At 40.9% G+C, this 13,296-nt stretch overlaps 1 protein-coding gene across 9 annotated transcripts in view; it reads left to right on the forward strand.

Moving 5' to 3' along the window:
* Positions 1-13,296, forward strand: part of PARP9 (poly(ADP-ribose) polymerase family member 9) — a 32,263-nt gene that overhangs the window by 11,641 nt on the left and 7,326 nt on the right. For all 9 annotated transcript variants that reach the window (XM_035000028.1, XM_035000033.1, XM_035000025.1 and 6 more), the window contains 4 exons: positions 2,004-2,064; positions 5,966-6,346; positions 10,712-10,848; positions 11,496-11,670. In XM_035000028.1, coding sequence (XP_034855919.1) covers positions 2,004-2,064; positions 5,966-6,346; positions 10,712-10,848; positions 11,496-11,670 — 754 coding nt within the window. The remainder of the gene's footprint in view (positions 1-2,003; positions 2,065-5,965; positions 6,347-10,711; positions 10,849-11,495; positions 11,671-13,296) is intronic.

The raw sequence follows: 13,296 nt of genomic DNA on the forward strand, positions 1-13,296 counted from the left end.
AGTGGGATAATAGGGGAGCCTGACTGGCTCAGTCAGTAGAGCATGCAACGCTTGATCTTGGGGTCGTGAGTTCAAGCCCCACTTTGGGCGTAGAGCTTATTTGAAAAAAAAAAAAAAAGTAAAATAAAGGGAGGATAATAACTACCATCCTCTGGAGCTGTTGTGAGCATTAAATGAGTTAATACACATAAAACACTTAGAATGGTACCAGGCACCCAAGGAAGCCCTCCATGAAGGCTGGCTGTTGGATCAGCTGTCATGAACTGTAATTCAGAGTGCTGACCTGAAGATGAAACCAAGTGACTCGTTTGTTATCTTTTCTTCCCAATTAGATTATTAATTCTTTCACACAGAGGTATCTTTGACCACTTTTGCCATGTCCCCAGTACTGTCCCCAAATTCAGTCAATTGTTTAACTTCTCTGTAGGTGACCCCGAGGGAAGTCAGTTGTGGTCTGATACAAAAGGGAGGAACGAGTGTGTAGGGGAGTGTGTCCGTGTGTCTGAGTGCAGAGATTTGTGTGTCCAGCTTCTTTAGTTTTCACTTCACCTCAGCTTTTTGTTTTACAGTAGGCAGATTAACCTGAGTTTCTAACATGTGAGAAGGTCCCTGATATATTCAGCATAATTAGTATATAGTGCTGTGCTGTTCCACCTTTAAAGTACCATCTCTGGGCTTTAATTCTCGCTTAGCTGGCACTTCGAGAAGGGGCTGTCATGATGTTAAGGAAGAATAAAAAAGGAAAGGAATAAGATACAGCAACTTAAAATGGATTTTCAAGACAGGTTTCTGATTCTGCCAATGGCAACATCCAAGTGCTAGCGCAAGCTCCCAGGCGTGGGTCTGGGTTTTGGGTAGAAAGGGCCTTGCTCGGTGCCTGGCAGACAGAGTGGCTCTGAACACTAGTCCTCTGACTGCTCACTCTTCTACCTCACAGCCTGTCTCCAGGTGGATGGTTGCCATTTTCTCTCTCCCTACAAGAAAACAAACTCATACTTGTTCTGGCTTCCACTTTCCTGCAACAAGTGTTAAGGTTCTTATTCCTTTTGCTGCTTGACTAGGCACAGGGAGGTTTGTAGCGTTTGTTGATATTCATTGCCGACATCTCTGAAGGTGCAGTTAGGAAGAGATGCCCACGGTGAGCTCTCATTAGCCAATGTCAGCCAGCTCCAGGACACCAGTGTGTCTCTTCCACAGCTGACCTGCCAGCCAGTTACCCAGTGAAGGAGCTCACCTTCCAGACACAGTGAATCATCCTGTCTTGCAAATGAAGTTCCCCCTAAAGCAGAGCTCGATCGATGGGCCCAGATAGATGGCCCAAGCGCATCCCTGAACGGCTCAGGAAGTACCATCTTCCTACAAGGGGGATGAACTGCATCAGAAAAGAAGGTTCTTTCTCTTCAATACATAAACAAAAATGTATGTGGCAGTTCAAAAAAAAAAAAAATAGTAAGATCAACCACAATCTGAGGGCTCCCCTAGGTGATAATAATAAAGATAGCTGCCATATATTGCATCAACCAGGCACTGTGCTAAGGAGAAACTGTAGAACAATCTTTTCAAGTGCATTTCTGTTTTATTAATTACAAGAGCATCTGCCTATTTTTGTCTTCTCCGGTGACATGGCCGCAGCCTTGGTTCAGTGCCTAATATGCAATAACCAGAGCATTAATATTTGTGGAATGAACGAATGGTTACATTTTGCCTTGGGATATACATATACATTCTTTTTTTTTTTTTTTTTAAACCAGGTTTTGGTTTTCCTTCCGGTTTTTCTATACTTGTTTCCCCTAGGTGTTCTAATAGATCGTGGTACGACGCAATTTGGTGCTGTGATTGCTGTTTCCTAGGACTTTCCAAAAGGCTGCTGTAGATCTGTGGCAGTGGGGATGGGGATTGACAGAGTGGATGAGGCCAAGTGTGGTTTATGCAGGTAGGAAGGGGGATTTTGATGACAATGGCTAAAAGCCCCACTTACGACTACTCTGTTTTGCTTCTTATAGGTTTTCAGCGCTGAAGTGGAAGAGAGAAAAACCAAGCTACGTGATTTCAATAATTACAGTGGTGAGTAAGAAATTCACCGGCCTAGAAGTAGGGTCCACCCACCAGGGGCTCATCCTGTTCTTCATCATTTTAACTAATAGAAGGGACAAGAAGAAGAAATAAGCCAAATATATTTTCTCCTGTTCGGATACTAACTTGCTCGGTATCTGAACATGATTCTATTTTTGCCCAGTCCAGTTTCGTGATAGGAATAGAGAGAGGCTAAGCCACAGTGGGTAATCCACAGTGTGGGTAGTTCCTTCATAGATAGCTCTCTATAATTTTTCTCTAAGAAAAATTCTGCCCCTCAATAAGCTGACTAAGCCAGTTACTCTTTCCGCTCTGAATGGGATCACATCTAAATGGGGTTACTCATTAGCCATTATAGAAAACACATCTCAGTCATACCAGATAATAATAAATGAATTTACCTGATGCTACCCAAACCTGAGAATCACTAGGATCATGACAGAAACTTTAAACAAATAAACAAACAAAAATATGTATGGCCCCCAATTCTACATATTCTGACTCAGGAGCTCTGGATCAGGGCCAAGCATGCATATTTTTCAGGAGCTCCTAGTCAGTTTTGCTACTGAACCAGAATTGTGGATCACTGGACTTAACTAACCCTGGTTGATGTTGGAGAAAGATTGACTGTGTTGTATAACTCCTTTCCTTTAGTGGAGTTTGAGTTGATGGAATTGAAATGGCCTCATGACAACTGGGACGTATATACTTCTGAAATAGTCTTTTGATCTACAGTAGTCTATAAATGTTAAAAACACTAGACATTCAATGAGCAATAGAAGCTGTTAGGGTATTTCCCATGAGGGTCACAACAATTTGCTTATACACTTTAACAGAAGAGCTCATGTATGGACGTGCTCTGGTCCAGTGGTGTTGGAAATTAAGGAGGGGGTACTTGAAGAGCTGTGGTTTGTGACTGTGCCTCTTATGAACCTGTTCATTTATCTGTGAAAGGAGGATAATGACAGACTTTTGTCAGGATAATTGGAGATTATGTACGTCAAAATGTTCTGTAAATTGCAAAGCATTAAACGAAGGCCAAAGAATAATGAATGAGAGGCTGGACGAACTACCTAGAGGGCCCAGAGGAGGGGGAGAGTCCTTCTGACCTGAAGGGGTTGAGAATGGCTTCCTGGACGAGTGGTTCTAAGTTGGCCTTTGAGGATGGCAGGTTTTCAATGGCTAGAGCTGGTGGGGTGGGGCACCCAAGGCAAAGAAAATGCAGAGAAGCAAACAAATGCAGTGCATATGTGGGGAACAAGACTGAATCTAAGGAAGGTAGATAGGAGGCTTAGGTGAGGACAGTATGGAAAAGGAACATACACATGTCTCTATGTTATTAGTCTGAATAATAGGGCCAGGAGTTAACATTTACTTCAGTCATTTTTAAGGACATCTGTAAAGGAATTATAATTATAGCGCAAGACAATAATTGACATTAATAATGGCTAATGGTGATGATCTCAGATTATCAAAGAAATGTTAAACTATTTAGGAAGGCAGGGAAATGTGTTTTCATTAGAAATATTTAACTAATAAATATTTACCTAATAAACTAAGTAATTTAACTCATAAATATTTAACTAATGTATTTGGTGCTAGAAGTGTATCCTTTAGTGATCTGAACAATTAGTTACCCAGAAGAACAATTCCCCCCCTCCCCCGGTAATGATGGATAAATGAAGTATCACCATGTCTTGCTTCTATTTTCTCCTAAAAAGTAATATAAACTCCCAGGCAGAACAAGGGTTAAAAAACAAACAAACAAAATCCCTATGCCTCCAATTTAAGAACACGTGTCACTTCTATTGTCCAAAACATTGGCTTTTTTTTTTTTTTAAACTCAGACCCTCTCTTACTTCTGGGTCTCTCCTGGTACTGTTACCACCCATCAGGGGGAAAGATGCTAATTACCACTGCTAACCTCAGATCACTTACAGGGAGGCAGAATTATGTGAGTACTAGAGTCAGACTGCCCACACCTACTAGTCCTATAACCATGGGCAAGTTACTTAATAACTCTGAAGAAGTTTCCTCATTTGTAAGATGGAGCTGTTGATAGTACTTAGAAGGTTGCGAGGAGTGAACAGAATAATTTATGTGAAGCACTTAGAACAATGCCTAGAACATAGTAGTTGCTCAATTTACTTTTCCCCTTCAAAATATGTTTCTGAGATTCATCCAAATAGCTAAAGTTCACTCCTTTTCATTGCTATAATAATATTCCATTGCTGAAGGACATGTGGGTCATTTCTAGGTTTTTGCTGTTACAAAGGAGAAGGTGAGCTTTCTTATACCTATCTCCTGATACACACATACAAAAATTTCTTTACAAAATATAATTATGGGAGTAGTTTTTCCAGTTTTATATCCATCATAAATATATACAGAAGTTCCAGTTGCTCTATATCCTTCCCAACCCTTAATATCTCAGACTTATTGTTTGCCAATCTGGTGGATAATTTTTCATATCCCTGGTTGCCAGCGAAGGTGAGCATCTTTTCACACATATCTGGGCCATTTGTGTTTCCTTTTCTGTGCAATGTTTTGCCCAGCTGAGTATTAGGTTCTTCCTTTTTCTTGATAACTTGAGAGAATTCTTTATATGTTCTAGATAGTGCCTCGCCTGTGAATTTCCTCTCATCTAGTCCATTGCCCGCCAACTTTTTTTTTTTTTTTTTTTTTGCAATTTGGGTTGAGTTATCCTAATCCATCAGAGAGTCTACTTTTTTATATATATCTTTGCTCCTTATGGAGGGGGATTGTAGAGAAGGGTACACGTGGGTGGGTTGGAATCAAGTTCCCTGACCTTTTCTGCTGGGAGATACCATGTCAAGCAGTAGAAGCTGCTAAGCTCCAAATTCTGTGGAGGCGTAAAATGTCCTATTACATACGGATAAGATATGAAAAGGAATTCCAGTTAGTAGAGTTATGGGTATATCTTCCTTTCATTAAACTTGGATAATTTTCTAATTTATCAAAAATAAATGTATTATTTTTATAATCAGAAATACATATTTTTCAAAAGGAATTTTCACTCTTTAAGCTGTATGGCTTTCAGAGATGTTTGATTTCAAACTCGGTAGTAGCAAGAGGTTAAGGAAAATCTCAGTCAGTGGGACATAAAGGCATACCTCATTTTACTGTACTTTGTTTTATCGTGCTTCACAGATGCTGCCTTTTTTTTTTTTTTTTTACGAATTGAAGGTTTGTGGCAACCCGACATCAAGCAAGTCAATTGGTGCCATTTTCTCACTTCATGTCTCTATACCACATTTTGGTGATTCTCACAATATTTCAAACTTTTTCATTATTATTGTGTTTGTTATGGTGATCTGTGATCAGTGATTATAACTCGCGGAAAGCTCAGATGATAGCATTTTTTAGCAACAAAGTATTTTTAAATTAAGGTCGGTACATTGTTTTTTAGACGTAATGTTATTGCATGCTTCCCAGACTAGAGTATAGTGTGGACACAACTTTCATATGCACTAAAGAACCAAAAAATTCATTTGACTTGTTTTATTGCAATATTCACTTTATACGGTGGTCTGGAACCCGACCTGCATCTCTGAGGTATAATAGTGGGTTAACATCCAGGGTGATTTCACAAGATTAACTCATCTGTGAACTGACAAATGCAACATAGCATGGGCAAGGCATGATAAAACCAACCCCTTTCAGGCTAAACTCTGCTCTCAAGGAGACTGGAAACCATATATTTAGATTTCCTTCATATCTAGCACAGCAATCAGAGATAGGCACTTAATTGAAGCTGCTGTTGCTGGCAATGGTCATAATGTCCTCGGGGCAAATATTGGCCTTGGTGTTTTGTTCTGCTCTGGTTTAAAACCCACCTGCCTTCTGTGGATGTTTATGACAGTCTTTTCAGTCCCCCAGTTGACCGGAGAGGAGAAAAGAGAAAATGGGCTCAAAGCTAAATCTCCTGCCATCAGTCTGATGGGATCCAACCTGGAAAAGATGAAGGAGGCCCAAGCGTGGATCCAAAGGATACTGACCCCCCAGGACCACCATATCATTGAGAACAATCATATCCTCTACCTTGGGAAAAAGGAACATGACATTTTGACTCAGCTTCAGAATACCTTAAGGGTCTCTATCTCAGAGATTATCAGTCTGGAGAAGGCAATTTTAGAGATTAAAGGAGCCCAAGCTGACGTCATTGAGGTCGTTATGAACATTGAACTTATGCTGTGTGAAGTTCAAGAGGAGATGGCAAGAAAAAAGGAGCTAGCCCTTTGGAGCTTGTCAGGTGAGTAACTTCAAGTTGGAAAGTCAGCTCTTGCAACTATTCCTTATGGGTGTGAATGCGTCTGTATGTATGTGGGTCAGAGATAGCATGGAAGAGAGAGCAAATCATGCTGGTTCTGTGTTAAGCCATAACCTTTTATAACCGTTTTTTGGCTGTCTTTCTACCAGCAGGGTTAATTAGTAAATGAACACACACACGCAACGCACACATGCACGTGCACACACATGACTGGATTTACTTATGATGAAATGGATTGCCTAAGAGGCAATTAAATGGAAAGCCTCCAGCAACGCAAGCCCAGGTTCTGGGGGGAAAAGTACATCCCTAATTCTACAAATGGAGCATTCAAATACAGACACATTCCACCTGATTAATTCATTTATTTGAGTTTTCTTGCATTTACGTATCTGTTGCTGGCAGCATTAGGAACCTTAAAATTACTTTGAGCTCTCTCACCAAAGTAAACTATTCATTCATGCTGTGAAGTACACTCAAGTATCTCCCATTCAATGGGGCAAAAATTCATCATGATGACTGGGAATTTGGGTCTGGAGAGGTCCTTTTAACATGGTCCTAGAGCTAACTAGGAAAATTACACTGTTGTAAATGCCACCTTGGGATACAGAAGCTTATTTCATTTATTTACTGGACTGATGTATACTGTATCCATGATATGTGCCAAGCATGTGGTGGGTGCTGGGGATACAATAATAAGATGGACATTGTTTCCACTCAAAATCTAATTGAGGATACTGAGAAGCAAGCAAGTTAATTATGAAAGAGGAGGGTGAAAATGCTCTGTGGGAGCACCTCGGACAGGCACTGTGATGTTGCAATTTAGAATATATACATTTCGTCATTCAGATGATCAAAACATTTGTCACATATATTTGGCCTCTATCCACATTTCTGGCTTACAGCTCTCAAAGCCCTTGGATTTCCTGAGTGTTGAGAGTGATAAGGATGTCTTTTGTTACATTAAGGAGGTGACTTTGGAAAGCGCCTAAGGATGGGGACTGGTTGCCGGGAGACCCAACTTGTGATTGGAGGATTGGAACTTTCGGTATCCCCCAGCCCAAGCTCTGGGGAGGGCGCTGGAGGTTGAATCAGTTGCCAATGGTCAATGATTTAGTCAGCTGTGAGTAGCTAATGGACATCCATAAAAACCCAGAAGGACAGGTTCAGAGAACTTCCAGGTTGGTGAGCACGTGGAGAGCTAGGGAGTGTGGCTTGCTGGGAGAGAGCATGGAAGCTCTGCACTCTTTCCCGCTTCCTTCCTTGCTTTATGCATCTTTTCAGTCTGGCTATTCCTGAGTCATATACCTGTATAATAAACCAGTAATCTAGTAAGTAAAATGTTCCTCTGAGTTCTGTGAGCTGCTCTAGCAAATTAATTGAACCCGAGGAGGAGATCATGGGAACCTCTGACTTATAGTTAGCCAGTCAAAAGTACAGGTAACAACCTGAACTTGAAACCGGTGTTTGAAATCCAAGGAGCAGGTCATTGGAACCTTCAGTTCATAGCTAGTCAGCCGGAAGCATGGGTAACAACAGTCTGGCTTTCGACTGGTATCTGAAGTGTGTGTGTGTGTGTGTGTGTGTGCGTGCATGCGTTGGGGAGCAGTCTTGTAGGACTGAACTCTTAACCTATGGAATCTGATGCTATCCTTGGGTAGATAGTAGCAGAATTGCTTGGTTGTATATATGAGAAACCCTCTACACACACAGACATTGGAATCGGGTCTCAGAATACCAATTTAGACACCTAACCCAGACCTGGGAGGTCAAGGGGAGCCTTCTCAGAGGAGGTGTCATAAATGGAGAAGGAAGAATAGGTAGAAATTAGTAAGGTAAAGAAACTTTGAAGCAATCAGACCATGGCAGGGTCTAGATTATGAAAGACTTTAGAAATCACATGAGAGTTCAGAGTTTTTCTTGAAACAAGGGAGAGCCTTGAAGGATTTTAACAAAGATGAGGTGAGTTTCACTGTAACGTTGATGGGTTTGGTACAAAAATTCAGATGCAAATTTTCAAAGGACACCTCATTTTCACCTTGTGTTTGTAAAAATAATTCAGGTAGACATGGTCAAAGTGAGTGGGAGTTTACAGTAAGTGTTGTATCCACATTCCTTAGAAAACCCAATGTCAAAAAACATGGACAAAAATAATACACAAGAGGGGTGCCTGGGTGGCTCAGTGGGTTAAGCATCTACCTTCGGCTTAGGTCATGATCCCTGGGTCCTGGGATCGAGTCCCGCATCGGGCTCCCTGCTCCGCGGGGAGCCTGCTTCTCCCTCTGCCTCTGCCTCTCTCTCTCTATCTCTCATGGATAAATAAATAAAATCTTAAAAAAAAAAAAGAATGAGACCAAAGATTATGATTTCTACTTAGCTTTTGAAAGGTAATGACTGTGGGTATTTAAACTAACACCAGTATACTTCCCAAGAGAACAAGAGACAAACACTGGTCTATAAAGCTTGTAGCATGACTTTAAACTCACTGCACTCGTAGGGTTGACCCATTCTCCCGACTATTGGCAATTAGCCCTGTGAGTCCCTTGTTCTGCTGCAAGGTGGCACTTTTGATAGTTGATGACTAAGCATATCATTCCACAGCTGTGTTTCCGAGGCTCCTACACACTGATCCTCTCTCAACTAGATTAGGACCTTAGTTAACAAAATGGATAAATTTTCAATGAGTTATTACTACAAGGAACATCAACTAACTATCCATTAGAGCGATACAATTTAAATAATGGAAGTTAGGTGTTTCCTCTTTTATGCTGCCATTGTAATCCTTCCTGGGGAGTGCTTCTGACAGTAGGAGTTTGTGGATCTTTGAGTCTCTGGTGTCCAACCCAGCACTGGACAGGTAATAGGAGCTCAGTAAATGTTTGCTGAACTCAGGTGAACTGAACTCTGTTACTATACTTTATAAAGGTCAGCTGTTGCTCTCGAGATTTAATTTATAGTATCTTCCTTTGAAATTTCCTGGCTTTGGAGTTTCTCTGATATGGAATTTTGTCCCCCCTGTTTCCCAGATTTACAACTTGGCCCCTCTAGTGAATTTCTTTGGATTTATCATCTGCTTTCTGTGGTTAAATAATGTGCTGGGAATTATGTCATTTTTGTTTACTTGGGTTTAAGTCAAACTGAAAATAATCTGAGGGGTGCCTGGGTGGCTCAGTTGGTTATCGAGCCCTGTATCAGGCTCCCTGCTTAGCAGGGAGTCTGCTTCTCTCTCTCTCTCCCTCTGCCCCTCCCCGCTGCTCATGCTCTCTCTCTCAAATAAATGAATAAAATCTTTTAAAAAGAAAATAAGTCTGTTTGTTCGCCTATATGTATATTTATTCCAACAAGGACTTGCTAGGCAGTAACAGGTTGTCCCTTGAACTTAAAAAGGAAGGTAGGAAAGTTAAGGGAGAAGGGACAAAGGAAGGAAAAAAGGAAGGAAGGGAGGGAAGACAGGACACCATAAACTCTTAATCTCCAAAGTTTGCTCTTTGTGGTTGGGTGCATATGAGTGATATATGTACCAAATATTTTGCCTTGCCAATTGCAGAAAGCACCGGTGAAAGCCAGGTTTGTTTTAGCTGTGTGATATTGGGCAAGTCACTTAACTTCGAGTTTCAATTTCCTTATTTGTAAAAGTGTGTTAATTGTGTCAGTGGTGGTGTTGTAATGCTCAAATGAAGTTGAGATATGAAATCTTTTTGAAAATCTTGAAAAAGTTTTATATAAATGTCATACTATTTTTCATCATTCCTTAATGTGTTGTTATGCCCGTATCTTTTTGTTGATGAGCATCCTGGCCAGAAATATAAACATTTCCTATTAGCAACACAATTATATATCATCATTACAACATTGATGGGGGAAGTATATGCTAATGCTCCTTTTTCTCTCACTCCCTCAGCCTCTTAATCCAAATCATGTGAGGACAAATTTATTAATCCCCTCTTTTATCCTATGCCTTCTCATTATATTGTACTCTCCTTGCATGTCCTAAACATATAAGATATAAGCCATACAGTTTAAACTGGCTAATCCATTCCTTTAAATTTCTATAACTTGTTTTATTAAATTTCTTTTTTTCTTTTTTTTTTTAAGATTTTATTTATTTATTTGAGAGAGAGAGAATGAGAGACAGAGAGCATGAGAGGAGGAGGGTCAGAGGGAGAAGCAGACTCCCCGCCGAGCAGGGACCCCGATGCGGGACTCGATCCCGGGACTCCAGGATCATGACCCGAGCCGAAGGCAGTCGCCTAACCGACTGAGCCACCCAGGCACCCCTATTAAATTTCTTTACAAGCATTTTTCCTCTCACAGAGCACTGAGACAAAGTTTTGTGTTACTCATTTTTAGGACAATGGACTGATTGGCAACCCCAAAACCAGGATGAAATGAAAAGGAATACATTTCTGAGATGCCTAAAGCTTTCAGCGGAGGAAATTCAGGATCAGAAGAAACAGTTTGAAAACTGTGGTTTGCAGGTTATAAAGGTATACTTAATTAAGGGAAGGATTTGACTTGTCTTGCTCTCACTTGGTTCTGTAACCAAAAGAAAAACTCACCTGCTGATGACTCTAAGCCAGCTGCTCATTGACCTGGACCCCTAGGATTAAGACTGAAAGGCGGGCAGGGGTGGGCAGGCACAAAGGGTGTAGTTGGAATCAGGAGGTAGGAATGATGTCAGGACATCACTGGAAGCACCGATCAAGTGTCAGGGCAAACTTCTCTGCCTATCTTGAAGCAACATGAAAAGAAATGGAATAGCATGTATCACACTGTATTATAATTGTTTACCTATTTTTACCTCTCTCTAAACTGTGAGCTTTTAAGAAGGCAAAGACTGTCTACACTGTTGACCATTTCATTACCAGTGCCTGGCATGTAGGGATTGCTCAGTGAATTTTTATTATATGGATTTATCAAAGAAGGGACAGGGAATTTTGAAGAGACAGAAGTCAAAGTAGGAGAGGGGTGGGGTCAGGAGAGACTCTTAAAACACTTTATATGAAAAGCAAGTTGCATGCCAAGTAATATGCACATAAGATCCTTTCTCTTTGAAGTAGAGTATCAAGCAATGTAAATAGTGGTTCTCACTTTTTCCTAGTTTTTTTCAGTTTTTCATATCCTTGGGTCATAGGTGGAGAAAATAGACAACGCGGTTCTCATGGCTGTCTTCCAAAAAAAGAAGAAAATGATGGAAGGGAGAACACATGGGAAGCCTGTGAGCCACAGGCTGTTTCAGCAAATTCCCTACCAGTTCTGTGAAGCGGTATGCAGAGTTGGCTTTCAAAGAATGTACTCGGCGCCCCGCGGTAGGTGTCAGCCCCTCATCTTCAGGGCCTCTGTATGTGGGGATTGGTGAGCAGACCTCAGCAGATGACTCATCACTCATAGTATTTGTTGCTGTGGTGAGGGAGACCCTTGCAACTGGGATATAGTGATCAAGTAATTTGGAAAGGGTCATATTTTTTGTTTTGTCCTTCATATGTTTTGTTGCTGATGCGTTTAATGTTGATGAAAGCTTTAGCGGTAAGATCTACAGTTCACTGTTTTTCTCTTTTCTGTGGTTGTGTGTTTTATCTGCAGAGAGCACCCAGAAGCTTTTTTTTGGCTTAGCTCCACAAAATTATTATCAACACTACCAAACCTCATCCCTTAATTAAAAGGGCATTTTCCTGAACTTCATAAGTTGCTCTTTTCTCTTCCATCTTCTTCATTTCCTGTAGCCTGCTAGTGAATGAATTAGAGAGCATCTGGAGGTGAAGTAAACAATATCTTAAGATCCTTTTCAGCTATGGGAGTTCTACTATGTGTAGCTTCCATGTCTCTTTTCAGTTGTACAACAATATTGCATACTTAATTGCTGTTTTGTCCCCTTTAGATCTCTCCAAAGGAGACAAAGATGTTTAGTAATAATCATGGAGGATACCTCGCCATGTGGCTTGATTTTGCCTGATCCATTGACTATGTTCTTGATCTTTACCTTTCAAAATATATAGCATGATCCTTGCTGAATGCTGTCAGGCTACTGACAGCCAGGCTTACAGTTTCTTCAGCAACACGGTTCCTTTAAAACCTCAGCAGGCATGAAGCCTGTTTACTTCTGGTCAATTTGTATCTTTAAAACCCAGCCAAAGGTCTTGTCTCCATCTAGTCTTTAAGCCTCAAGATTCGGGTCTTTTACCTACTGGCCTCTGTGCTCTGTCCATGTCCCTAGCTCTTAGCTTAAAGCCACTGCCTGAGGCGATTCAGATAATAAACTCATTGGGGAGATACTGTCCATAATGTGACTTGAGCCAACATGTCTGGTGAGCGTGCTTAACCAAAGGTGCTTGAGAACCAGGAGACATTTTATCACCACTGAAGTTGTTTTGCAACTCTTCTTTTTTAACCTAGTTTTCATATGGAGTACAAAGGTTCTTGGTTTTTTTTTTTTACCCCTGCAAATTTCCAAATTATGGGACTCTTGGTCAATTTAGATGGCCAACTATAGGCAAAGGGGGCTTCTATTAATGAAGCTTTATATATTTATATTTTCTATCTTGGCTTGCATTCCAGCCAGTTCTGTATTCATCTCTTGCTTGTAGGACTTGGCTGAATAGAGCAAGAAGGAGCCTCCATGCTTGCAGTTGTTCTTACTGGGTTCATTCATTCATTGCACAAGTGTTTCTTGAGCACATTCTGTAAGTCAGCCCCTGTGCTAGGTAGGAGGAATACAACAGTAAAACACAAAGAGTTCCTGCCCTTGTAATTTATAATCTAGTGAGTCCACCTGTTGGGTGTTTTCTGGCGTTCTAAAGGAAGCTTTTTTTTTTTTTTAACTCTCCTATGTCCACCTCCAGATGCTCTCTAATTCATTCACTAGCCTATACCTATAGCTTCAACTCCTACCTCTGTGATGGCTTACAGATTTGTAACTCTAACCCCCTTCCTCTCTC

Source organism: Mirounga leonina, unplaced genomic scaffold (assembly GCF_011800145.1).
Source record: "Mirounga leonina isolate KUSES-001 unplaced genomic scaffold, KU_Mleo_1.0 Mir_115, whole genome shotgun sequence".
NCBI classification, from domain to species: Eukaryota; Metazoa; Chordata; class Mammalia; order Carnivora; family Phocidae; genus Mirounga; species Mirounga leonina.